This window comes from Lolium rigidum, chromosome 3 (assembly GCF_022539505.1).
Source record: "Lolium rigidum isolate FL_2022 chromosome 3, APGP_CSIRO_Lrig_0.1, whole genome shotgun sequence".
NCBI classification, from domain to species: Eukaryota; Viridiplantae; Streptophyta; class Magnoliopsida; order Poales; family Poaceae; genus Lolium; species Lolium rigidum.
The window spans coordinates 365,989,335-366,015,223 of NC_061510.1; the positions used below are offsets into that span (position 1 = coordinate 365,989,335).

General features: G+C 45.2%; 2 protein-coding genes and 2 non-coding genes across 4 annotated transcripts; 1 reads left to right on the plus strand and 3 right to left on the minus strand.

The window, feature by feature from the left end:
* Positions 1 to 3,600: 3,600 nt before the first annotated feature.
* Positions 3,601 to 3,761, minus strand: LOC124704941. The gene has a single exon (XR_007003801.1). It is a non-coding gene; the product is annotated as a U1 spliceosomal RNA (small nuclear RNA).
* A 2,453-nt stretch (positions 3,762 to 6,214) lies between these two features.
* LOC124704232 (wound-induced basic protein-like) lies at positions 6,215 to 7,912 on the minus strand. The gene is made up of 2 exons (XM_047236474.1): positions 7,763 to 7,912; positions 6,215 to 6,426 (listed from the first exon to the last, which is right to left on the minus strand). Exons 1-2 carry the CDS (start codon positions 7,834 to 7,836, stop codon positions 6,354 to 6,356), a joined length of 147 nt encoding a protein of 48 aa, XP_047092430.1. The 5' UTR covers positions 7,837 to 7,912; the 3' UTR covers positions 6,215 to 6,353.
* A 4,005-nt stretch (positions 7,913 to 11,917) lies between these two features.
* On the minus strand, positions 11,918 to 12,856 carry LOC124700480 (syntaxin-related protein KNOLLE-like). Its single transcript, XM_047232603.1, has one exon. The coding sequence runs from the start codon at positions 12,854 to 12,856 to the stop codon at positions 11,918 to 11,920; it is 939 nt and encodes a 312-aa protein (XP_047088559.1).
* Positions 12,857 to 20,785: 7,929 nt separating this feature from the next.
* Positions 20,786 to 20,946, plus strand: LOC124705012. The gene has a single exon (XR_007003862.1). It is a non-coding gene; the product is annotated as a U1 spliceosomal RNA (small nuclear RNA).
* The last annotated feature ends 4,943 nt before the right edge of the window (positions 20,947 to 25,889 follow it).

Here is a 25,889-nt window from a genome sequence, read left to right on the forward strand (position 1 = left end):
CAAGCACCAATTAATTAGCTACATACTGAATTACAACAAAAATCAGTAGCTATTTTCACAAAAGTTACAAATGATTACAACAAAATCCATATGTTCGCAAACAATGCAAAAGTGGCCAAGCACCAATTAATTTGCTAAATATTTAATTACAACAAAAATCACTAGCTATTTTCACAAAAAGTTACAAATGATTACAACAAAAATCCATATGTTTGCAAACAATGCAAAGCGTGGCCAAGCACCAATTAATTTGCTAAATATTTAATTAAAACAAATCACGAACTATTTTTTGACAAAATTCAAAAATGATTAATTACAACAAAAAAATGGCTTAGGTACGGCGCAACGGCCAATTCATGCTCAGGCTCGCCATGAACCGCAGCTTGGTGGATGGCTTCGGCGCCACGAAGTTCCTCCACTCCTAGGCTTAGACGACCCGCGGCGTGCCTGCTGCCCCTCTCCGTGCCACCTTTTCTCCGCCGCACCATGCCAACAGAGAACAAACTACTAAAACATGTACAAAATTTCAAGTCGTAAGTCTTCTTATTAGCACCTGTTTTATGTAATGGTGCTCCTATCTTCACTACACATGTAGGGACAGCGGGGCTTATGCCTCAACGCGCTAGCAGTTCCAAAAGCTGTAACAAAAGGCAGCCTGTGCGGGGAACAGGCCATTAATCCACTTGCTTGAGGAATTGTGAGGAAAGAGGCGCCTAAAAGCAACGGGAGATCCTGTACGGCTGTACTGATAGCGACGGGAAATGGGGCGTAAAAGTAGCGGGAGCGTGCAGTGCAAAGCATGTGACCGTCTCAAGCATACGTCAGCCCGCGCGAAAGCAACGACCGATTGCACGGCCTCGATCGGTCGGCGGATTTCAAGTGTTTTCCAAAGCAAAAGGAGAACTATAGCCGGCTCCAGAATGTTCATCAAACGGAAGAAGGTAGGAGAAGAGAACAATACTGGTTTCTACCACACCGGCTGGATGCAAAGTTTGGATGTAAACAACTTGGCTTTCTATTCTATGCTGCCAACCATTTTCGTGAGATTTTTCAAATTACAAAAACCATTTTGTTGAGGCAACATAAAGAGGTTATCGGAATTCCAAGCAATTCATTTATACATTCTGAACCAGAACCCCTAGCCGCTACCCGGCCCCTCTCTCGAGTTCTCCAAATCCGGGCCAGGACGGCACCGGTTTTTACCACGCCGATGGAATGGAAAATTTGAAGAAAAAAATACTTGCTTTCGTGAAATATTACTCGACAATGGTGCAGTGATATTCTCTTAAGACGAGAAAAGGGAACAATATCATTGGGTGTTTCTGCACTCGGGTGCATCTACAACTCTTATTTAGAATGCATTTTAAACATATTTAAAAATGTCAAAAAATACGAAAAATATCTTGTGTAGATCTTGACATGTTACATGTTCACAAACTTGTTTCACAAAAACTAACATGTTTTCTGCTCTCTATAAAAAAAAGATCATTTTTTCTGCTAAAATAGTCTATTCCTCGAGACAATTTTTTTGTCCTTTTTACACAAGACATAAAAATTATCGGCTTTATGTGAAACTTTACGTGCACACATAGAACATATGCCTGTACATATAAAATTATTTTCCTAATTTTTTTTAACTTTTTGAAGTATGTTTCGTACATACCGGATGCATATGGATTAGTTTTGAGTTTCGCACAATATCATCTTCTATGCCGGTGCGCCGATGGTTTTTCGTGGCCACCACATGCCGTGCTGCTGGCGACGGCTCACCGCCAGCGATCCACCAAGAGCCGTGGCTGCCCTGCCCTGCCGTGCGGTTTCTACCGTGGCTGTTTGGTTCAGACAATCCGAGACAACATGGAGCGTAGCTTTGCGCTGCGTTTGCTGCCCTTGAGCTGTGATGAACTGACAAGAGAACGAAACAGCAGTTGGTCGATTTTGGGCGAAACAGCAGTTGGTCGATTTTGAACGAAGGCTCGACCTCGTGCGCTGCTCGGCCATTTTGGGCGATGCACGCCTGCTGCGCTGCCACAGATCCAAGCGGGCGGCCATGTGGCCGTCCAAGTGCCTAGATACAGCAGGTCTCCACAAAAGCAGAACTAGAGCCGGTTCCAGAATGTTCACGTGGAGAAGGTAAAAACAGAACAATGCTCTCGGCTCCCTCCACCAAAAAAATATTTCTAATTATTAAAAATTCTAACAAATTTTTATGTGCATGTATATCATGGAAAGTCTGAATGGAAAGTTGCTTGCGTTCGTGAAACATTACACGACAGTGGTGTAGTAATATTTTTTTAAGAGGGGAGAAAAGAATCATCTTCTATGCTACCAACTTTTCGTAAGAGGAAAGATTACGCATACTGAAATTTGAGTTTATTTGTACAAATCCCAGTTCAGGATGATAAACATCCTCTATCATACATTTTGAAGCAAAACGAAAGAAGCCCGAGAAGGATAGAATGTGTTCATAAACACACGGTACAACATAGCACTAACACCTTGTACCGAACGAGGCCTTAAGGGACAGTTGTTACATCGACACCAATTTGGTGGATCAACTTCAGTAAATCGGTCCACCTCTTTTCTTGAAACAAAAAATCTTAACTATACGATCTATACTACGGGCTAGTACCATTGTCTTTTACTTAACAGAATCCTTCCTTGTGAAGATGCTAGGTAGCTACATTGATCATAGCGGTCAATCAAATACTCCTCTCTCTCACTCCAGTAAGCAGAGAGGCGATTTGTGAATCTGCCCGGTCAAACCATCTCGCCGGCGACGATTCGTTGGTTCCCCTCCCTCTGCCAGCCGCTTCGACGACGGGAGGGTGGCGGAACCCCGAATCTCGCCGTGTGCACAGTGTAGGCTTCAGTAGGCATCCCTCTGGTGGCATTGAAGAGGCGGCGCGGTTGGGGTGGCGTTTTGAGGTGGATGTCGTCCTCTTCGGCGGCGCGGCTCGGTGAACTATCCTAACAGGTGAAGATGTTGTGAAGCACGACGATGGTGATGACAATGCAGGGTGGAGGCTCTTTGGAGTCGAGGATCGTCGATTTCCCGTCCGCAGAGGGACTCCGTCCGATCTAGGGCGTCATGGGAGGAGTAGCAGCGGCGTGCCAACGGCACGTGTTTTTCATCGTCAACGTCCTCAAGATCTAGCTGGACCATCTTGTAATTTTGTTGTTTTTCTAGATCTTCCTGTAAGAACCGTGTTTTAATATATCTGATCTTTCCTTGCAAAAAAAAGAGGCTACGTATCCTGATTTAGAAGTTCAGATTCAAGTTTGTTAATATCAGACCTATAACAGAATAGAGATTACATGCATATTTGTCCAAATGATATTCATATTAAGCAGATACACTATTTTACTGTATTTAGTTGGTGCTAAATTTTTACTTTGCAAACCAAGACGCATTATTTTAAATACTCCTTCTGCCGAGGTAGTGCTAGAATATACTGCAAGGCCTGGAACAGAACCAGAGAGCAAGGACCGAAAGAGAATTTCCGAAGGAGCTGAATGTCAGGGTTACAGTTTCCCAACTAAGTTCCGGCTGTTCAGAACAAGCAAAGACAGGGACAAAAATTTAATTTCAAAGCATTGGCAGGGGCCGCGCGAACGCGTACCCCCTCTACCACAAATTATGACGTTCACTCTCCCACTTGGGGAGATGATAAGCCAACGCGTCCACCAAGTGCAATGTGGATCATTGACCTAGGCCACGAGCCTTCTTGATCGCTCGTAGACCCCGTCCAGGTAAGTATGTTGCAAGGTGGGCAGGGGGGCTGATTATATAGGCTCGTACCCTTGTGAATAAACTTCAGGGAGCGAGGTGGGACTAAAACATCAGGAACGCTGCGTGCCCCGAATCGCTGGTGCGGCAGGAGCCCCTCAGCTGTTTGCTGGGCCAGTTATTTTCTGGAGGCCCACAAAGGTTCAGGCCTGCCCGTTTTACGAATTAACTATGGCCCGTTCTTACTTCTGTTTTTTTTCAAATGATCTTGCACGGGCACCCCACTTACAAAATTTTCTAGTACAGAAGTGAGCTATCCTAACAGCTGGCTAGTCAGTGCCACTGGCCACATATTGACGAAGCGAACAGTCCAGATGGCAAGAGCAACCCTGCTTCGTGGCCAAAAATTCAAAATGCATACAAAAAAATAGAAATTCATTTGTATTCGAACAGTTCGGATACAATCACACATATAGACAAATTTTACTCTTTGTATATTTGGTTTTACAACCCCCTTTCAATAAGTAAGACGCATAATTTAGTCAAACATCAAACTATTCCTTAGCTTGACTAAATATATAAAAGAAAAATATCATTATCTACAATATTAAATAAATATATTATGAAAATATATTTTATGATGAATTTGTCGATGTTGGTTTGGTATCGCAATGTTCACGTCTTTCTCTAAAATATTAACTTTGGACTAAATTTATAGTTGACACAGAAGATTATTTATCGTTTGTGGAACCTCGCGGCTTGTTTTCCTATTATTATAGCAATATGAGGAGATTACACATTGCAAATCTGTCTTGATTTTATTACTTAGACAAACCAGAAGCTATCAATTTAAATATATATAATTTGTAATATTGCTTTTTTTTAGCAAATTTGTAACTTTTATTCATTAAGCAATATCGGTTACATCATCCACAAGTTGTGAATACATGAACGCAGGTGGTTCATCGAAGCATACATTATTCTCATCTATACTACTAGAAACTAAGTGTGAATGTCTTGTTTGCTTCTTTCACACAATGGGCCAATCGTGCCGACTCAAATCTTGCCATGATTAGCCAATCTTCATCCAAAATGATCATTCCCACTATCTTATGGTTGATAAGTTCAAATAGAGCATTTACAACCTCTAGATAGTCTGCTTCGATATAGATCCTCTTGCATCCAATTTGTTCTGCTAGGCGAAGCCCGTCTCGCAAAGCTTATGCCTCAGCTATGGCTACATCAATAACTCCATCAATCTCTACAAGGTTGCTAGGAATTGTCTACTAGCATCTCTCACCATAGAACCCAAGTTTCCCTCCTTGAGTCGAGGTTTACTGCCACACCGGTGTTCAACTTCACCGGACCATCTGATGATCTTGTCCAAACCATCTTTGGCATCCCTTGGTTATTCTTCTTCACCTTAGAGCAATTAGCAATCATGGCTTTGATCGATAGGGCCAATCTGCTTGCCAAGGGGGCCTCTCTACCATGCTTAATCTCTCCCATTGCAATTCGATTTGACTTTGAATATCCTGCTATTTGTGTGATGTCATGTGTATATGCCATCTTGTTTTCTTCCTCCCAAGATGATAGAGGAACCGCCATGTCCCATGAGTTTGTAATAGTGAGAGTCTATCAACTCGTCCACATTGCTTATCACGATCTCCCCTCCAGGTGTAAAAAACTCCCTCATCTGCCCACGCGTTAGTGCTGGCTCTATTACAAATTCTCCAAAAGCATCCCCATTTGAACTTATCCATCCCCACCATTAAGCTTTGACAAGTAACTGAGGACCCCTTTTCTAGGGGCGCCTTCAAGAGATCATCCGAAGGGTACTATTTCACTCTCAAAACTTTGCTTCTAGTTCTAAGAAACGAGAATTTTATAGATCTTCATAATCAGGCTTCGACATATATCTTAAGGAGTTTTATTTTATTTATATTATTTCACAGGGAAATGTATAATGCAACATTTCCTACAGCAATAATCATCATTGTATAAAATGTTATATCCCTCTCGTGTTTTTGTCTGTATGTTCTTTCCAGGCTAAGTTTCTGAAACCAACTCTATTTTGCAATTTTCAAACTCAAGTATAACACTAAATCAGGTTGGCAGTCAACTTATGGAAGAACAATTCCTAATCACAAGTTTATATCTATATAATTACTCCCTCCTTCCCGTAATATAAGATGTTATTCCAACCAATATGTGGGTTAATTGTTTCTAGTAACTTATATAATGGGACGGAGGGAATATATGTCACTCCACAACGACAGGAGCATACATTAAGTTACTCGAATGTTGTAAGATGTGATCTAAATGCAGGCAATTTTTTTCGATGCTGTAAATCCATCATCCTGAAGAAGAGACCAAGGGCCTCACAGCACATCCTAGGGAAAATCAATTGACATGCATGAAAAAGCTCAAGAGACGGTGCCATCAAGCAACAGGGTATGATATCCATGCCACAACAGATCACACAACAAAAGTGCCAATAGTTACCATTTCCACATAATGTTCAGCTAAAACAACTTAGATAGCACAGAATAGGTTTTAACATAGTAGGAGTCACATGATTGGCAGCTATTCCTTGCAAAGCAGCAAACTGTTCAGATAGCACTCATTCGTTCATCACAGGCTTGTTCTCGTTGGCCTTGAACCTCTGGTCCTTTGGCTTTTGCTCTTCCATTTTCCTGTCATCAATAAGGCAGGAGGGTCAATAACAACTACAACACAAATTCAGAGACTTGTAACACTTGAATTCAGTAGCCATCACGTTGGCTTCATGTTAAGCCCCAGGAAACACAACAAAGGTATTCGCTAGATTAAGCTTGCACACACAATAAAGAAACAAAAGCCTTAAAACGACAGGATAGAAAACAGCAAATTTCATTCGTTACCATGCATTCTAAGGTAATAAAGCAATACCTCGGAGTTCAACAAAATAAAATGCATGTTTCAACAATGAACCATTATGTTGAAGGACCACCTAAACATAGCCCAGCAAAAGATTAGGGAACACAGGCTATTTGACTGATCAATCAGTAAGAAAAAATCCAGTTTCCTGAATACAAGATGGTTCTGTATCATTGTATGTTTGTAGTCATGAACACTATCAATCACAAGACTATCATGTGGGCTCGTTTAGAATAGACAGCTGAAAAGGACATTTATACAGCCCCTACAACATAGACACAAGTTTTTTGATCTCTCAGCAGTTTCCTCATATAACAGGCTAACAATGAAGTTATTTATGAATGGCCAGCCATTTTGCATTCAAAGAACAGAGGAAGTATCTACAGGAGCACTCAATAACTCATAGTTAGGGCTAGGAGAATTGCCATCTAAATTAGGACAATATATTCATATAACACGATTACAGCAACATTATGTTTTGCAAACAGTTGTATCTGTTTTCGAGCTAATTTTATAAGTGCTGCAATCATCAAGATAATAAGTTGCTGCAACGAAAGAGTGCTGTCTGCTAAGAAACACCCCAAGTTCCAGGAAACGGTTAATACAGACATCAAGATGATAAGTTGCTGCAACCAAACAAGTGCTGTATGCTAAGAAACACCGCAAGTTCCAGGAAAGGGTTGAAGACAGCAAAACTACTTTGGTGTCATCTTTTACTCTCTATTATTGTAACTGAACCTCCGGGTCAGCAAAAAAATCCTCAAATAAAACAATTTCTCATATAGGAATCCAATATAATTCTTCATGTTTTCAGATATGACCAGTTTGTTTCATGCATACGAGCAATCCCCAAACGCGCCTTCACTTCTATGGCAAACAAATCGAAATGTTTACTGCAGAAATGAACTTACGCCCCGTAATCATACGGCCTCAGACCGACTTCTATGTCAAACAAATCGAAACGCTAGGACACGTCTCTTGACGAGAGATCCGGCACAAATCGAAAAGAAACACAGCCTCTCTAAGGGCGTTCACATCGCAGTAATCGGCACGAAAGAACCGCTGGTGGAGCCGAATCGAGACGGGGTTGCGAAGGGGAAAGAAAGAGGTTACCTCTTGTCGGAGGACGGGCCGCCCTTCTGGCTGAGGAAGGAGCGGAACAGGGGGGAGTTCACGTCGTAGATCATCTTGCTTCTTCTTCTTCGCCGCCGCCGGTGTGGAGCTCAGCTAGGGTTTGTGGGAGATGGGGGCTGCCGATTTGAGGGTGGGAGGGGATTTTCTGGGTGGCTTTGTAGCTCTTGGCGAGGGGTTGCGCTGCACCGGATCTCGCCGAGCCGTTGGATGAGAATCGTAGGTACAGGATGGATTCCGCGCCTTTGAGATTTGCATAAAGAAGCTCGTCTAAGTAAAAGATTAACTCTCACGTCCCCTTTCACATAGATCCCAAATTGGAACAGAGGCGCAGGATAGGCGAGGCTCCGGCGGCGAACCTTGGCCTCCGCTGCGCTGCGAGCGATGCCCAACTAATTTTAGGCACAAGCACCTCAACACGAAGTGATCCATCTACCTGTTCAAGTACTACCTGAAACGGGAAGTGCTTTTTTGGCCACTGTACAGATTTCTCAGACTGCCCTATCTATTTGTTCAGTACTTGTTCCATTGAAACTAAAATGATGGTAGTTTTGGTTCAGTAGTTTTATTGTATTACCTCTTTGGTCTCCTCCTAGATGTGTACAAAACTGGCATTACATTCCTACAAGTTTAACATTTTAGTGCTATGTGCCCATGGCATACTGCCATGAAGGCAGCATTTGACAACAGTCTGTTCAGTACATTGGAACATTTTTCTATCTTTGCTGAAGAATTTTCATTCTTACACACATGTACCACTCAGGAGAAGCTAACTCTTTGTTCCTCATGTATGTGCTATCTACCATTTTTATTTGCACCAAGCAGGGAATGATGGACTCTATGACAACTATTGCTCGCAATGCCGGGTCAGCTACGACAATGGGACTTGAAGATGATCCAAGCAACTTTTTCATGGTATTCATTTGTCCATGTAATTTCACTTACGTTCGAACGACGTTGCTAGGTCCAAATGGGATGGGCTGCACATGACGTAAATAGTTTGAATCCTTTATTGAACACATTTCCAAACATCATTGAGATTCATACACCTGATGTTGCAGGCACAAAAGGGAGCGGTAAGAGATTCAGGAGGGGTTTGGAGGAGTCCATGAAAAAAGAAGAAAAGGTGACTAAACCAGAATTAAAATCGTATGTATTTTTTCAGGTTCTAGTGATGTGGTTTTGTACTTCTTTGCAGGGCAAGTAGATTGTTCTAGTTACAAGGTTGGACATATCTGTTCTGCAAGTTAAACGGTTCATAAAGTTTGCTCCTCTTCGATTAAAATATGTTTGGTTTTTTCTACTCTTTCACTATAACCTGTTTAAATGTTTTTCAGCATAGCTCTTGGGGGCATTTTGGACATTCCCTTTGCGCAAAATAATGGACGAGAAATGCCTATGTTCATGTGCTGTATAAACCTTGTTTTTTCTTTGTTTCCTGAATTTCTTGTGAGTTGTGGCTTTTGGTGCATTATATTTGTACCTGCTATACATTGATTTATTAATAACATATGGGTTTTACCTCAGGTCATGTGCTTCAAGGGTAGGTTTCTCTGTGATGTCTTGTGCACTTCTCCGAAAGCAATTGTGACACTTTTTGTAAGTCAGCTTTGAAATTGTTAACTTTGCAATGTCAAGAACTTGGATCCAAAGATGAAGGAATGCCAGCTCAGCTGTAGTGCTACATCATCAGTTGCTATGGGTGACATAAGAATATTTGATATGAGAACTTGGAGAAATGAGGCACAAAATCTATCAGCATTCAGTGCAGGGTACATTTTGGTGCACTACCTGATATATCAGTCTGCTTGATGCAAATGCGCCATATCAGGATCAGATTTCATTTTTGAAGACAATCATGTACCTACATTTCTTATCCAGCAGCAATTTGTCAGTATTAAACGCACACTGAACATCGACACCGAAATTGAGTTGTAATTTCCCACCAAACAAATGTGAGTTGTAACTAATGGACAACTGTTACCTCAACAGCAGGATTGGTAGCAACACTTCTCCACTGGTCATAAGTAGGAAAACATTGTGATCGATAAACAAGAGCATAAACTTGACAAACTGCTTGGGTAGAACTGCTGTTTCTTTGTGTTCCATTTCCAGGCCCCAGAAAAAATATTCTATCAGTGTTCCTTTTCTTGATTAACATAAACTTCTGCCAAGGGAAGTGAATATGCTAGATAGCTGCATCTGTATTCCAAGAAAAGTTCAGATTCACGTTCACTTATATCTAGTTTTTACCTGTAACACTACATAAAACAGGACTAAAAATTCAGATACAGAATTACCGATATGAGTTTGATATGAAGCAGATATTGCATTTATTTTGTGCTGATTAATCATCCACAAAATCAGTCTTCCTTGTGAACTTCTGTTAAGTATTACTATCATAAGAATACCTTATCACAAGCTGAAAATCAGAGAGTGAAAAGAAAGTAGCAGTTCTACAGTATACATAGTCAACTTCAGTAAATCAGTTCACTTGTCAACTGCAGGGACAAGAGCACAGACAAAATAATTGTATTCAACTGAATCCACTCGAGTGATAAAATTCCATTTGTTCTTGGAATGAATATCCAACCTATCTCACATCTCTCTTTGTCTGTCCTTCTGCCCAACAGCAAGGTGTGGCCGATGGCTCGGTACAGATACACAACAACAACGCCCTCCTGAAGGATGTTCCGGAAGCACAAACAAACTGGATACCTGAGGCTGAAACCCTGTTTGCCTATCTTGTGATCAGGCAGCCATGTTCTGAAACTAACACCGCAGACGTTCTGGAGCCAGCAGCAAACACAATACACCTGCAAAGTACAGCAGCAACAATCCATATCTCACAAATATCTGAAAAATGCTAATCCTTCATGCCATGAATGGCGAAGATCAACTCCTCGCCATGGAGCAGCACTGAGGTGCGAATGTAAGGATGATATCAATACGAGAACAACGCCAGTTCAGATACTAGCTAGAAACTATTTTACAATCATTCAAAATATTAACGCATGCAAACAATGTGTCAAGCATCAACCATGCATTCATGAGTTCAGAAGATACAGCTAATTGATTCTCATTTAACAAATTAACACATGCATACTGCTAATTGATTCTCAACACATGCATACTGTTGTAGTATCAAGTAATGGAGTCTTGAGTTCAGAAGATACGGCCAATTCTGACAAATTAAAATAGGCAAAGAATGTATCACCCTGGAGCAGGCAGGACCATTGCATTGAGGGACGAATGAATCTAAGATGATATCAATCAGATCACAACATCAGATGCCAGCATGCTAATTCCTCATCATTTAACAAATCAACACAGAAGATCCATCTCATGAGGCACAGAATGACCCATATAGAACCATTTATACTACTAGCAAGTACTCAATTGGCATCCCTTTGTTCACCAAATCTCATATCACCAATTGGCAAGTACTGCTGGCCCCGGATCATATGACAAATTCACACACGCAAACAGTGTATATCATATATCTTCAGAAGATACAGCTAATTGATTCTCTTTGAATTAATTAGCACAAGTGAACTGTAGTATGAACAATGCAGTCATGAGTTCAGAAGATACAGCTAATTGATTCTCTTTGAATTAATTAGCACAAATGAAAGTATGAACAATGCAGTCATGAGTTCAGAAGATCCATCTCATGAATTCAGAAGATACAGCAACCTGATTCTCACTTAACAATTAACAGAGGCACATAATGTATCATCCAATTGGCAACCCTTGATTCACCAAATCTCATATCAACATTTGGTCTCATATGACAAATTCACACACGCAAACAATGTATCAGATATCTTCAGAATATACAACCAATTGATTTGCACCAAATCTCATCGCATGTACAGATTCAAGAATCAATCGGCAGTTAAAGGCTGCGAATTAACGGAACAGATATATGATAGTATTACTATTCATCATCAGATAAATCCTGACGATACACAGAACAACATCGGGGCAGAAAGAAATTAACGAATTACTACTAAGTAGCAGAGTACTAAAAAATCGAAACAACATAGACACAACTGCAGGTGTCTAGATGATCATCGTCACACGTTTCGGTGGTGGTGGTGGTGTGGTTGGTCTTCGTTGCGAATTAGTACGAATTTAGGATCTCTTGAGGCTGGTTGCGATGGGGACGATGACGATGAGGATGAGGAGGAGCAGCAGGATGATTCCGATGCAGAGACACTTTCGGCTGCCGCGCTGGTGCTCGCGTGCCTTGCCGAGCTCCTTGTTGCCTGTGTGGACGTAGTCCCTGGCGTTGTCGACGTGGGTGACGATGTCGTCGAGCTTCTCCCCCTGCGACTCGACGACGACGGCCATGTCGAGGAACACCTGGTGGAGCTCGAGCAGGCTGCGCTCGACCTCCCGCGCGGCGTCGTGGCGGTCCTGGATCTCGTGCAGCGCCGCGAGCACGGCGCCCTTGCCGTGCTCGGCGACGGCGGCGCCCATGATCTCCTCGCCCTTGCCCTCGGAGATGATGCGGTCGATGACCTCGTCCTCGGGGACCTCCCCGGTGAGCGTGTAGTAGCGGCGCTCGACGGTGTCCTTGTACTCGGCCATCATCCGCTGGCGCAGCGCCTGGAAGTCGAGCATGATGTCCTTGAGCCTCTTCCGGAGGCCGGCGGTGACGGAGGTGCGGGTGCGGTCGAGCGTGGTGCCCTCGCCGCAGCCGGCGGAGAGCCTGCGCTGCGCGGCGTTGGCGCGGTCCAGGGCCTCGATCCTGACGCGGATCTCGCGGGCGCGGCGGAGCACGGCCACGATGTCGGCGTTGACGCGGCCGCGGTGGGCGCGCAGCGCGTCGGGCTGGTGCAGCGACTTGCCCTCCTCGTTGGCCTCGTGGAGGCGGGCGAGCGCGTCGCGGATGGCGGACATCTCCTCCTTGACCACCTCGACCTCGACGAAGAAGCCCTTGAGGCGCTCGTCGGTGGCGCCGCCCGCCTCCGTGAGCTCGGTCCCGTCGCCCCCCGCCTCCAGGTCCTTCATCGCCGCCTTCTTCAGGTCGACGTAGCTCATGAAGGACTTGGTCATGAGGTCGTTCATGGCGCCGATTCTCTCCTGTAGGGTGGGTTTGGCGGTGGCCGGAGAGGAAGCGGATGGATCTGTTTGTGGGTGTGCAGGAGCGAAGTGGGGATTTGGGGCGAGATGAGAGCGGAGGTTTTAAAGGTGGAGACGGAACGGTCAACGTGGAGCGGGCACAAGGAATAGAGCCGTTGGTGTGAGAATGGGGATGGGATCCCGCTGCAACGGCTACAAGGAATTAAGATCTCGTCGTTACTTTTTGGGCACGGAAGCTTGCTCTGGTTATCTTGTCTGTTCGCTTCTTAAATCAGTGGCCATTCTTTAATTTTAATTAATGCTAAGCAGTACTAGTACTCCTATATGCTACGTGGAGTACGTACTATAGTAGTACTCTCTACAAAAATATGTGGTCATTAATACTGCCATAATAAATTATGCCACAACTTTCTTTTACCCTTTTTCTTTGCCATATTGTGACACAGTTTAGCCCACTATGTGAAAATTCTTCCATAATGCCCTATTTGAGCAATTTTGTATCCAATTTTATTATCCCTCTTAGGAACTTCTTGCTTCTATTAGATGGGACTCGCTTGTTCATCGGCAGTAGATCGCATGCATGCCACCTGAATTTGCAGCTACTTTTGATGAGATGATTTTTTTTCCTTCATGCATTGAATTGAATAGCAATGCTTTGAATAGGATAGAATTTATCTTGAGTCGCTGGAAAAGTAAGTACGGACATTTGTTTATTATATACTATTAAAATGAAAAATAAGATATCATGTTCATCGTAATAAGCTAAATAATCATCTCTGTTGATTATTTGGTATACGCTAATTATAATGAACAATATTTGAAAGTAAGTATATATAAGAATAATATGCATGTAGGTGTGGATATATTCAATAATGTGAAATCCTTCCATATTATCCTATTTTAAGCATCTTTGTATCCAATTTTGGCCCCTTAAGAATTTACCGTCTCTATCGGATGGGACTTGCTTGTCAGGATGACGTGGCACACAACCACGACGCACTACTTGAAGGTGTAAGCCACATAGGCGTCTTTGACCCAGCAAAGGGCCGGGCTCGAAAGGTTACGCTTGACCATCAGAAGCAACAGCAAGGGCGGTGGGCCCCATGCTACATTGAGGATGAAATCGTGCAGAGGCTTCGTCCGTGGTCGATGTTGGCGTCTCCTTATGTAGTGTCGATGTGAGACTCTGCTCGTCACCTAGGCATGTCACAATATCATGTACAGATGTTAGGGTCCGCTCAGACGTTGCCTCCACTTATTTATCATGGACATGAGATCGTCTACAAGCCACCTAGATCTGTAGTTAGCTTCGACAAGATGATCAATTTTCGTGCACCGGGCCAATGCTTTCAATTGAACATAAATGCCAAATAAGATATTATTTATATTGTGTCACATAGAACACATACATACAGTTCTTAAAGTTGAAGAGATCGCAATTTTCTCAGATTCTTGAACTTTTTTTTAGATCGGCTGAGGGTTAACGAGGATGCAACACGTGGTTCTCTATCCGGATTGATTTTCATCTTGGATTTCATGTGTATGCTTATGATATGTACCGTTTGCTTTGTAGTCTAAGGCTAATATGGTGTTGACATGTGTATGTATTTGCATCATTTCTTTCCTAGAGCCTGGAGGTGGTGTTCTTTTTTGTGTTGTTGGTGTGGATGTAGCAACTATATGGTCCTAAAAAGGTGCATCAATGTGAGGGCATGCATTTGATTGTCAATGTGATCTGTCCGCTGGTCATTTTGTCTCTTTATTCTTGGTTTGGCATGGACTGTCGATTGGTTTTATTATCCTCTTTGTGTGGTTCTTTCTTTTCTCTCAATACAGTCTGTGATCGATGTGGCGGTTAAAGCGGTGATGTACCCTATATCTACACGCATGGGTTACCTGTGAGCCTCCTTTTCTTTTTGTCTATGGACTTGTACCATCTGTCTAGAGATTTCACCTGATCTCTCCTCCCATTATTTCTCACATCGAATCCCCTGTCCAAGCTCCCATGGTTGTCGGCCTTCTTTCCTTCACCCCCGCCTACAAATTCGTCCAGTGCCGCCAGTTCCTACCACATCGCCCTCATTTTTGGTGTCGTGGCTAGTTAATCGTCTCCGCCATACCTGTCCAGCCGTCCCCGCGCTGCGTAGGTAGTGTCGGTGGAACTACCATAGTACCAGTAATGAATGAATATGTGCATAACAGATAGATTTCTCTTTCCCTATTTAAGGGGGTCTTCTTCCCCAAAGTTCCCTCAACTTTTGAGCTCATTTCCCCCCATTGTTGACCTCCATTTGAGCTTGCTATCTTCCTCCCCTCCAATAATTCTTGCATTTATTTGAGATAAGGATAGAGGAGATTTATATCCACATATTGACCAGTCAAAATCTCCTCTTTGTGAGGGAATCCTTTGGATATAGATCTTGGAGAATTTGGTGTTATCCTCTTTGTTCTTCCTCTATTATTCCCCTAATAACTTTTCTATCTTCGGTGGAATTTGGGACTGAAGGTTTGCATCTTGTGTTCTTGTCATTGCATTTGGTGCATCGGTTTGAGTTCTCCGTGATGATACGTGGAGGTGAAAGTTCGTGAGTCTTTCTCTTAGGTGTTTGTACCTAGAGCTTGTTCCTCTTGGGGGTGGATGGACCCTAGAGGGTTTAGTGATCTTTGTGGTGTTCTTTGGGCCCCCAATTAACTTGCAGATATTCTCCTCAAGTGTGGGACCTTTGTGACGATTTTTTGGGAGCCTCCAATTAAGTTGTGGATATCTCCCAAAGATTTGTGTGGGTTCTGTGACCACCCTCAATGTTCCATAGTGGATCAGGGGCTTCCTTTTCATGGGGAGGCTCAGGGGAATACGGTGAGGCCTTCATGGCATTTAGGGAGCCTTGTGCTTTCACACCGCTCCAACGAAGAGTATCACTCTTAAGAGTGTGAACTTCAGGATACATCATCGTCTCTGTGTGTCATTATTATTTATGTACCTGAGATCTTTACTTAAGCACTTCAATTTGTAATAGCCTTTGTGCTTGAAGTTATATATCTTGCTATCACATAGGCCTTACGTTCCTAGATATAAGGTGTATAGTTTTTTAGAGAAGACTTCAGAATATAAGGTATATTGCGTTGGACAACATGTGCGGAATATTTTTAGGGATTTGATTGTGTTTCATTATCTTTTGAAAAATCCTCTATTTTATCATGTCAATTATCCATGATCAATCCCGCCAAAACCTTGTGTAGTTTTATATCCACATGCGCTCCTTAATTTTCGTGCCAAAAACTATACACCTTATATCTAGGAACAGGAGGAGTAGTTTCTTCTATTGCTTAGCATAAGTTTTGGTGCACATAGGTGAACCCTAGTTATATAGGTGTTTTGCTTGTCAAATTAAACACTATTTTTATTCCGAGTTTGTTCACGCCATTATCGTAAAAGTTTTAAACCGCCTATTCAACCCCATCAAGGCGGCATCCGTGTCCTTTCAATTGGTATCAGAGCAACATCTCTCATTTTAGGCTTCACCGCCTTGAGAGTAAAGATGTTGGCTAGAGGATTAGTGCACCATGACACTTTTATATTAAATGGCACAAATTATGATGTATGGAAGATCCACGTGCTTAGTCATTTTTGGGCCATGGACCCATATATGGAGCACAATGAGGAGAAGACAACCATCTAGCTACTGCTATGGACCCATAGTCCAGGGGTGAACTACTCACTCATCACTCCGGAGGCGACCATGGCGGTGTAGAGTCCTCCGGGAGATGAATCCCCTCTCCGGCAGGGTGCCGGAGGAGATCTCCAGAATCCCCCGAGATGGGATTGGCGGCGGCGGCGTCTCTGGAAGGTTTTTCGTATCGTGGTTTTTCGCATCAGGGGTTTCGCGACGGAGGCTTTAAGTAGGCGGAAGGGCAGAGTCGGAGGGCTGACGAGGGGCCCACACCATAGGGCGGCGCGGGCCCCCTTGGCCGCGCGGCCCTATGGTGGCGGCGCCTCGTCGCCCCACTTCGTATCCCTTTCGGTCTTCCGGAAGGTTCGTGGCAAAATAGGCCCCCGGGTCTTGATTTCGTCCAATTCCGAGAATATTTCGTTACTAGGATTTCGAAACCAAAACAGCGAGAAAACAACAACCGGCACTTCGGCATCTTGTTAATAGGTTAGTTCCAGAAAATGCACGAATATGACATAAAGTGTGCATAAAACATGTAGGTATCATCAATAATATGGCATGGAACATAAGAAATTATCGATACGTCGGAGGCGTATCAATCCCCAATGGATCTGCCGAAGATGGTACCCGGGGTTTACTGAAGGCCCATGACCCGAAGTTTATGAAGCCCGGAAGCCCAATTGAAGAGATAGTTTGGAAAGATAGAGTTGTACTAGGAATAATGACGTGTAACTATAATGGGACGAACTCAAAGAGTCTCCCGGTTTCTGTAACTTGTACATCACGAAACCTTCGGCTCCGCCTCCTATATAAGGGGAAGTCAAAGGACAAAGAGGGGATCGATTTCATTGTCAACACAACCCTAGTTTTCTAGTAGTCGAGTACTTTTCCGGCTGAACCTTCGAGATCTACTTGCCCTCTACTTCCAGCTAAACCCTAGTCTACAATCCGTAGGCATTGACAAGTTAATACCTTGTCACCAAGTCACTTTATTGAAGAAATATTTGGTAAAGAGTCATGAAGGAAAGTCCAAACTTGACAATATGTTGAGTGTACAACAATCCCCCAATGACAAGAGTGGACTTGAATTTATCTCCAACAACAAGAAGTCCAAGATTAACAAGAAGAAGAAGGGCCAACGACAAGTCAAATATCTGACCAAGATTGTTTACTTCAAGTGCAAAATTGAAGGACACCATGTTTGATCTTGCCCTTTGAGGAAGAAGGCACTTAGTGAGAAGCAGCACAGGAAGCGGCCTTAAGTTCAAGGCCATGCTCAACCTCGAGTTGAAAAAAGGTCACTTACTAAGAAGAATAAAGTTATTTCTCCCATTGTGGATAAATCAAGTGAGAAGAGAAGAACTTTCTACATATGATGTGAGAAGGGCCACATCTTATCTTCATGCACTACTGATACCTTATCGAACACTATCGTAATTGATGACATTTATTCTCGCTGTAAGGATGATGTTGGGAATGTGTTCGTCAAATTTGTTGGTGCTCAAAGTGGTGTCAAAAAACAAATCATTCAGGTTGCCAAGCCTAGTGTGATTTCTTGTTTTATTTGGCTTTGTCCAAATTGTATCTTGTTTTGGTTCTTCAAAGTCTTGTGCATTCATATTTACCATGTGTATGTCTTATGGCATGCTTTGCTTTCTTTATTCAAATATATATGGTAAACTCCTAGAAATCCTAAATCGACTAGATTTCCATAAAATTCCATTTCATATCTATCCTCGCTCGGGTGATGTGTCGAGTGTCGTCGGAGGGCACGTGAGTGCTGTGCCCGACGGATCTCATGGGATCCGGTTGGTCTTCGTTTTCATTAGTGTGGTTTCAGGTCAGTCTCTTTCGATCTACGATTATCATTAATGCGATGGTTGCTCTTCCAATCTATAACTGTTATTATTGGCGATGGTTGTTGCCCTAGTGCACTGGTCTTTTGGAGCCTTAGCACGGTGACTTCTCGTTTGTCTAGTACAACAAACTCTACTACGACAAGTTTTCCCTGGCTTCGGTGATGGAGGGGTGAGGACGATGGCATGCCATCGGCTCGCCCTAGTATTTGTAGTCGTCGCTAGATGGTCTAATGGCCTATTTATAATTTCTATTATTTTTTAGGTTGTTTGAACTGCTACTGATATTATGAATAGATTGACAGGATTTTCATTTTTTTAATAAACTAGATTTAAAATAAAACACGTATAAGAAGAAGAAATATGCCTAGAGGTGTGATTGTATTCGAAGCGGTTGAGATAAATTCATGCAAATTAATCTGTAATTTTTTGGGCACGGAAGCTGGTACTGAAGCATGTATGCTCTTGCGGTCTGGACTGTTTAGCATCTTCAACCTGTGGCCTGTAGTTTTTTTTTTTTGACTGTGATTACGGCGGGCATAAGCCAGCCTGAACATATATTCAGTCAAGTTGCCCATGAAGCTTTTCAGCCTCTACAAGATGGGTCCAAATGAACCAGAGTACACAGGGGTTACAAGGGTGGAGAAGAAAAAAGAAAAACACACACAACACACAGATCGAGGAGGAGAAAGTGGCCACCCCACAAACCTATGGGACGGTTGGCCGATGAGAACTCATCGCAACCCAAGTACAGCGATCACAAGGAAGAGCCCAGGGATACGCATGAGGGGCACCACAGCTCTAGTCCTCGCCGGAGTAATCGAACGGCATTGGATCGCCGAGACCTAGCAACGACACTGCACCGTCGACGTAATCGAAGGGAAGCGTGCATCCGAGACCACCCTACGCACCGACACCATCTGCGTCGAGGGGGTTGCCGAAGGGTCGCACGCGGCCGAGACGACGCCACGACGCCTGTGTGTCGCCAGCTAGAGTCGAAGGGCATCACCAAGCAGAGACACACCCATTGAGCACTCTCGCAAAGAGCACCCTCAACGCGCCACAAAGCTCCGACAAGGACCCGACACCGGAGCCCAGCAACCGGCAAGAAGAAGTCACCACCACCGCTGCCACGACTCACCTCGCATCGGAGAGGAGACCGCACCCATGGCCGCCATCTGCAGAACCATAGGGCACACCAGTACAGAAGGAAGCAGCGTCCTCTGCAGCTGATGGCAAGACAGAGGGGCTCAACACCCAGCCACGACGGTCCACGAGTGGGAAGCGCGTCGCCACCATGGCCGCCACTGCGAAACCATGGCACTCGCCAGCCCCAGCGGCAACCCCCTGCAGGCTGATGACTGAGTTAAGAGGAGACGACTCTCACAACCACACACACACACACCGACCGCCACAGGCCGGCACACCGCAAGCAGGCACCCTGCCGCCCGACGCCACGCCGACCAGCGAGGAGAACCGGCTCACGCCCTCTGCCGCCGAGCCGCCGAAGGTCGAGGCCTTGGAGGGGGGCGCCCTGCCACCGATGCAGGACACGACACCACCGCAAGAACCCAGACTTGGCCCAGCCAAACCCGCCCTGAGCTCGCAGGCCCGCAGCAGGCCCAGATCGGGCCCGAGCCGGCGCGCCGCCGGCAGAAAAAGCCCTCCATCGACGCATCCCCCGCCGATGCGCCGCCCGGAGGCCACCAAGCTCACCAAGGAAGCTCCGCCGAGCCTCGCTGCGCCGCCGGTCAGAGGAGCGGAGAAGATCGTCGCCACCAGATGCGACCGCCCCGCGAGGCCGCCCTAGCGCGCGAGAAGAGGAGATCCCGCCGCCGCCGGCACCGCCCGAGCTTTGCCCGGCGGCTCCTGCCGGCGGCGGCAGGGGAGGGGAGGAGGGTGGCGGCTGTTGGACGGGCTAGGGTTTTCCGCCCCTGTCGTCGCCCGCAGGGGAGAGAGCAGGAGCCACGAAAACGTTTTTCTGAGGCCTGTAGTATTCAACCTGTTGCCTGTACAAGATCGCAAATGGCACGGTAGGAGGATGTGAGATTGTATCCTCGTGTTATGATAGCTCACTTTTCTATACTGTTCTAGAAGAAGTGAACGAGAACGACCCTGAAGTGCGATTTCTGGTCATCTGAACAATGGAGACACTGACTTGATCATTGCAAAAGGAACGGGCCATTGCTAATTCGTAAAACGGGCAGGGCTGAACCTCTACGGGCCTCCAGAAAACAACCGGCCCAGCAAACAGCTGAGGGGCGCTCCTGCCGCAGCAGCGATTCGGCGCACGCAGCGTTCCTGATGTTTTAGTCCCACCTCGCTCCCTGAAGCTGATTCGCAAGGGTACGAGCCTATATAATGAGCCCCCCTGCCCACCTTGCAACATACTTACCTGGACGGGGTCAACGAGCGATCAGGAAGGTTCGTGGCCTAGGTCAATGGTCCACATTGCACTTGGTGGACGCGTTGGCTTATCATCTCCCCAAGTGGGAGAGTGAACGTCATAATTTGTGTTAGAGGGGGTACGCGTCCGCGCGGCCCCTGCCAATTCTTTGAAATTAAATTTTGGTCCCTGGCTTTGTTCTGTTCCAACTGTCAAAGCCTGGTCTATTTTCCGTTGTACTTTGTTCTGCTCTTTCTATTCAATGCCGTGCAGTTTATTTTTATATTTAGTACGGAGTAGATTGCACTAGCAACAGATGATACAAGTTTTTATTAGATTTTTGTCTTGTGATTTTTGCTGATCATCATCTGTGAAAATCTTAATCTTCTCTGGTTCTACTGCTCTTGACATTTATTGTCCCCGTCCAAACCTGCTATCTACTATTTTTGCAGGAGTCTGATGTCTCATGGTTCGTGTATGTGAGGTAAAGGTCTCATGGTTCGTGGGTGTGAGGCAAATGTGATAATTAGCTCCCTAATCAAGACAGTAAGACACTGTAGGATTTCTAGCTTTTACTACTGTCCATGGCGTAACATGTGGCTATAATAGCTTCTTCAGACTTGATGATTTAGCATACTATATTGTACCGGCGGCAGGCAGGACCTGGGAAACCAGGTAGTAGTTGTAGTGACGGTGGTGGCCATATCGTTAACATCCATTCTTTGTATATGCTATTTTTTTTATCAAGTCGAAAAGAGACTAAAGAGACTATTAGTAGCACCAGGACAATATTACCCTCAATCGTTTCTTAATTCTTACGGCCAGGAGTATTTCTGAATGTTCTCATATCCAACCGATGCAAATTTGATGAATTTCTTAACATAATCAATTGAAAGTCTACCACTGATTATGTATACTTCACTTCTATATACGATGGATATCAAGTGTGTCTCTCACAGAAAGCGAGCGACTATGTTTTGGAAACCCCCTTCGCATCCTGGGTCACTCGCGCAAGCAAATTTGGAGGCGTTACAAACCCTAGCAAAAGCCGCCGCCACGGTGCTCCCCTGGTGGCCGACGTTGCCGGTAACAGCGGCACCCGACCGTCAAAGACGGAGGGAGTGGAGGACCCCCCGACTCCTCATCTTCGCACGGGGATGCGGGTCATGCAAGGTAGAGTTGCGGTTGAGCACGACAGTGTGGCTGGGTAGGCGAGCCAATGGCGCTAGGCTGTTTGCGCCACACATGCAAGGCCTGTGGAGCGGAGTAGCGGTTTCTCCTGTAGCGGCGGGTTCCGATCTGGGTCAATCTAGGCCTGTTCTGGACCGCCCGCTAGGGGATGGCGCGATGGGGAGGAGCTGGTGCTGTGGTGCAACAGGCGCCGTCCAGTGCATGGCCAACTCAATCTGGGTTCGATGTGGCCCCAACCAGGGCATTGTAGGTCGCATGGTGGCTCTTCTCTAGCGCTCAACAATGGGTTGGGCTATCCAGTGCTTGTGCTTGTACTGATTGCCTCCCAACTCGGAGAAGTGGAAGAAGACCGGCAAAGTCCTAGGGCTGGCCGGGGTGGAGCTCAAGGTGTTCGTCACCTTCCTCACCGGTGTCATGTGTGATGGCCTCTCATTGGTGATGTCTGGCTATTGGTTCCTAGTGTCCGCAGTGTATTGTGGGGATGATGGAAGGTTGGGAGAAATCCCTCTATTGTTGCGACGATGTCGACGCATGTGGTTGTCGTCACCTTCTTGAAGGCATCGTCCCGACCCTTCCATTATGTGTCCTCCGGAGCAAAGGGGGAAACACTAGACCCACTTTACTTGTTCATGTAGCGGCATCGCTATGGTGTCATCCTTCATCCCCCTTCTCGGAGGCGCTGTTCGGGTTGCTCGTGGAGTCCCATGTTGGCTATGGAGGAACCTTCGTCATGTCTTGTGAGGAACCAAGAGTTTCTAAAGGACGGAGATCGTCAATTACATGTGAAGATTTACCTCTTAGTCGCTTGGAATGGATATAGTGTCCCTGCTCAAGGGGAATATATTCTCTTGGTGACTGACGAGGGATCACCTCGCCAATGCCTACGTATTGTAGACTTGGGTTTCGGGAGAGAGCGACGATGGAGATTCCGGGAGCGAGATTAGGCACACGACGTACCCAGCTTCGGGTCCCCTCGGTGGAGGATCCCTACGTGCTGCTAGCAATCCAGTATATGATCATAGATGTGTTTACATGGTGCCGCCATAGGCGGAGCTATGCTGTCTATCTGTTCTCTATCTCTTGGCCCCCTTATTTCGGGTGCCCTGGCTAGCTTTATATATGCAACCAGCCTAGGGTTTTACAAGAGTCCTAGTCGACTACTTCTTCGGGTTGCCTTGTTGGACCTTCTCCATATTGGGCCGAGCCGATCCAGGTATACCAATAATGGGTACCCGAAGGGTATACCCATGTCAATAGCCCCCGAGTGTCTAGGGAAGTCGAAGACTTGCGTAGAGACTCCAAGCATAATCATCTCCAAAGGCGAGGTCCATGTCGTAGATCATGTGTAGTGTAGATGATGTCGACGATTCTTGAAATTATTTTTCTATCGGGTGCGCGGCAGCGCTCCCGATGGGAGTAGCCCCCGAGTCTATGGGTAAATGCTTGCACTTAGGCATAGACTCAAGTTGTACTACTCGATGAATCACTTAACTATATTTCTGGAGGATTTGATGAAATCCATGTGCTCCCGATGGGAGTAGGCTCCACTCGAGTCGTAGAATCGAGTTGAGTCTACAAACCTTGATTGCCATAGATGTTGTCGAAGTTATTTTTCTATCGGGTGCGCGGCCAGCGCTCCCGATGGGAGTAGCCCCCGAGGCTACAGCCAAGTGTTTGCACTTGGGTGTAGGCTTAACTTGCTTTTAATCGACACCACAATTTTTCCTCTTTCTTGTATCTTATCTAGAGGGTGAACAATACTCTCGATAAGAGTAGCCCCCGAGCCTATGGGCAGGTGCTGGCACCTGGGCATAGACTCAAGTTGTACTACTCGATAAAGAACTTGACTATATTTTCGGGCGCAACCCCTTGTTTTATTGACTCCAGGCCATTGCTATCTATGTTGTTCAGGGATAATGGTAAATGGGGCTGGTTCATCTGACGGATCAGGTACCAGTTAACTGCTCTTGTGGCAATCCTGCAAGAATCTACTTCAAGATCACGTCCCTGGACATGATCTCGGGACCTGGCGTAATTCGTCACGTGCCGCTTAAGGACTTACCATGATCCGAATTCCAGTAATGTTATCGGGTCCACAGCGCGTCCGCCGGGATATTTCTTCACATCCGTTGATGTGGAAAAAAGTAGCGAGCGCGAGTCTTTGGCGATGCCACACCACACGGGACGGATCCCGGGGTCTTACCTTCGCAGAGTTTTGCGGCATTCAGAGATTATTCGCGACTTTGGCGCTCTGAGAATATTTTGTCAAGTGCCTTGTTCGGCTGATGCAATGACCCATTTTGCGGGTTCTTCTATTTTTCTCTCGGGCTTGATGAGACAGCCGAATATATTGGTTATTCTATATTGTCGGGTACATCGCCGATGCTCTTGCTCGGAACAATATGACGAGTCAATGGACCCGAAGATTTGTCCACCTCTTTTTTTTTTGGGTTCCTCCTTGATGAAAATTTCGTCGAGTTCCTCCTTCAGGAAAATTTCTTCGGGTCCTCTTTGAGGACAATTCTTCGGGTCCTCCCTGAGGACAATTCTTCGGGACCTCCTTGAGGACAATTCTTCGGGTCCTCCTTGAGGACAATTCTTCGGGACCTCCTTGAGGACAATTCTTCGGGTCCTCCTTGAGGACAATTCTTCGGGTCCTCTTTGAAGATAGTTCTTCGGGTCCTCCTTGAAGATAATTCTTCGGGACCTCCTTGAAGATAATTTTTCGGGACCTCCTTGAAGATAATTCTTCGGGACCTTCTTGAAGATAATTTTCCGGGTCCTCCTTGAATAATATTTCGTCAGGTTCTCTTTTGAAGACAATTTCGTCGGGTTCTCTCAAGATTTCGTCGGGTTCCTCCCTAAAAAAGATTTCGTCGGGTTCTCTTTTGATTTCGTCGGGTTCCTCCCTGAAAAAGATTTCGTCGGGTTCTCTTTTGATTTCGTTAGGTTCCTCCCTGAAAACGATTTCGTCGGGTTCTCTTTTGATTTCGTCGGGTTCCTTCCTGAAGAAGATTTCGTCGGGTTCATTCTTGAAGACAATTTTGTCGGGTTCATCCTTGAAGACTTTTTTGTAGGCGCAATTATTCTTTCTGTCGTCCTGAGATGTAAAGTGAAGAAGTATGGCGCAGCCCCCGAGTGTCGGGTGCGGCGAAATTAAATGATAATCAACTTTATGCAAATCAAAGGAACACTTAGCTTATTGGGCACGACAGAGTCGGCGCGATGAAGTCTTCGAGTGCGGAGAAGAAGTCGAGCCGAAGTAGAAACCACCAAATAGCGAAAATAAATGCCACCAAATTGTTTGATGAAGAAATAGCCGAGCCCCCGAGCGTTGCTAGGGTGATGTCATGATTGTTGCTTAGACGCCGTGTCACAGTTGTTACTCGGGGCGAAGTCGTTGTCGAGCCCCCGAGCGTTGCTGAAAACGTTGTGTCGAAGTAGTGGTCGCCTGGAATATTATGTTGTAGCTATGCTCGGGAGCGAAGTTGTTGTCGAGCCCCCGAGCGTTGGCTCCATGGATATGTAACACCATGAGATATAAAGCAGTAAAGATGAATCTAAGACGAAGTATTTGAGATGAATCCGCATTGAAGATTACGCCATTAACCATGAAGCATATATTGAAGATGAATCCGCGATATCATAGAGGATGAATCCGTTGACCCGAAGAAAGTAAATCCAGTCATAACCATAGAAGATGAATCCAAGATGACCATATAAGATGAATCAATTGACCCGAAGAAAATAGTTCCAGTAATAACCATAGAAGATGAATCCATTGACCCGGAAACGCATCGGGTAATATTGTATAAGTGAACCAATTATTAACCAAAGAAAACCAATCCAGTAATCCGAAGAAATTAAATCCACGGAGCCGGAGAAGATAAAGCCACTAAGTCGAAGAAAATAAT

Bases quoted from the DNA above. Each gene is read 5' to 3' on its own strand.
- LOC124704232 (XM_047236474.1), bottom strand. From the start codon at position 7,836: ATGATCTACGACGTGAACTCCCCCCTGTTCCGCTCCTTCCTCAGCCAG. The intron at 6,427-7,762 runs GTAACCTCTTTC...TATTGATGACAG, and splicing joins GGCCCGTCCTCCGACAAGAG to GAAAATGGAAGAGCAAAAGC.
- LOC124700480 (XM_047232603.1), bottom strand. From the start codon at position 12,856: ATGAACGACCTCATGACCAAGTCCTTCATGAGCTACGTCGACCTGAAG.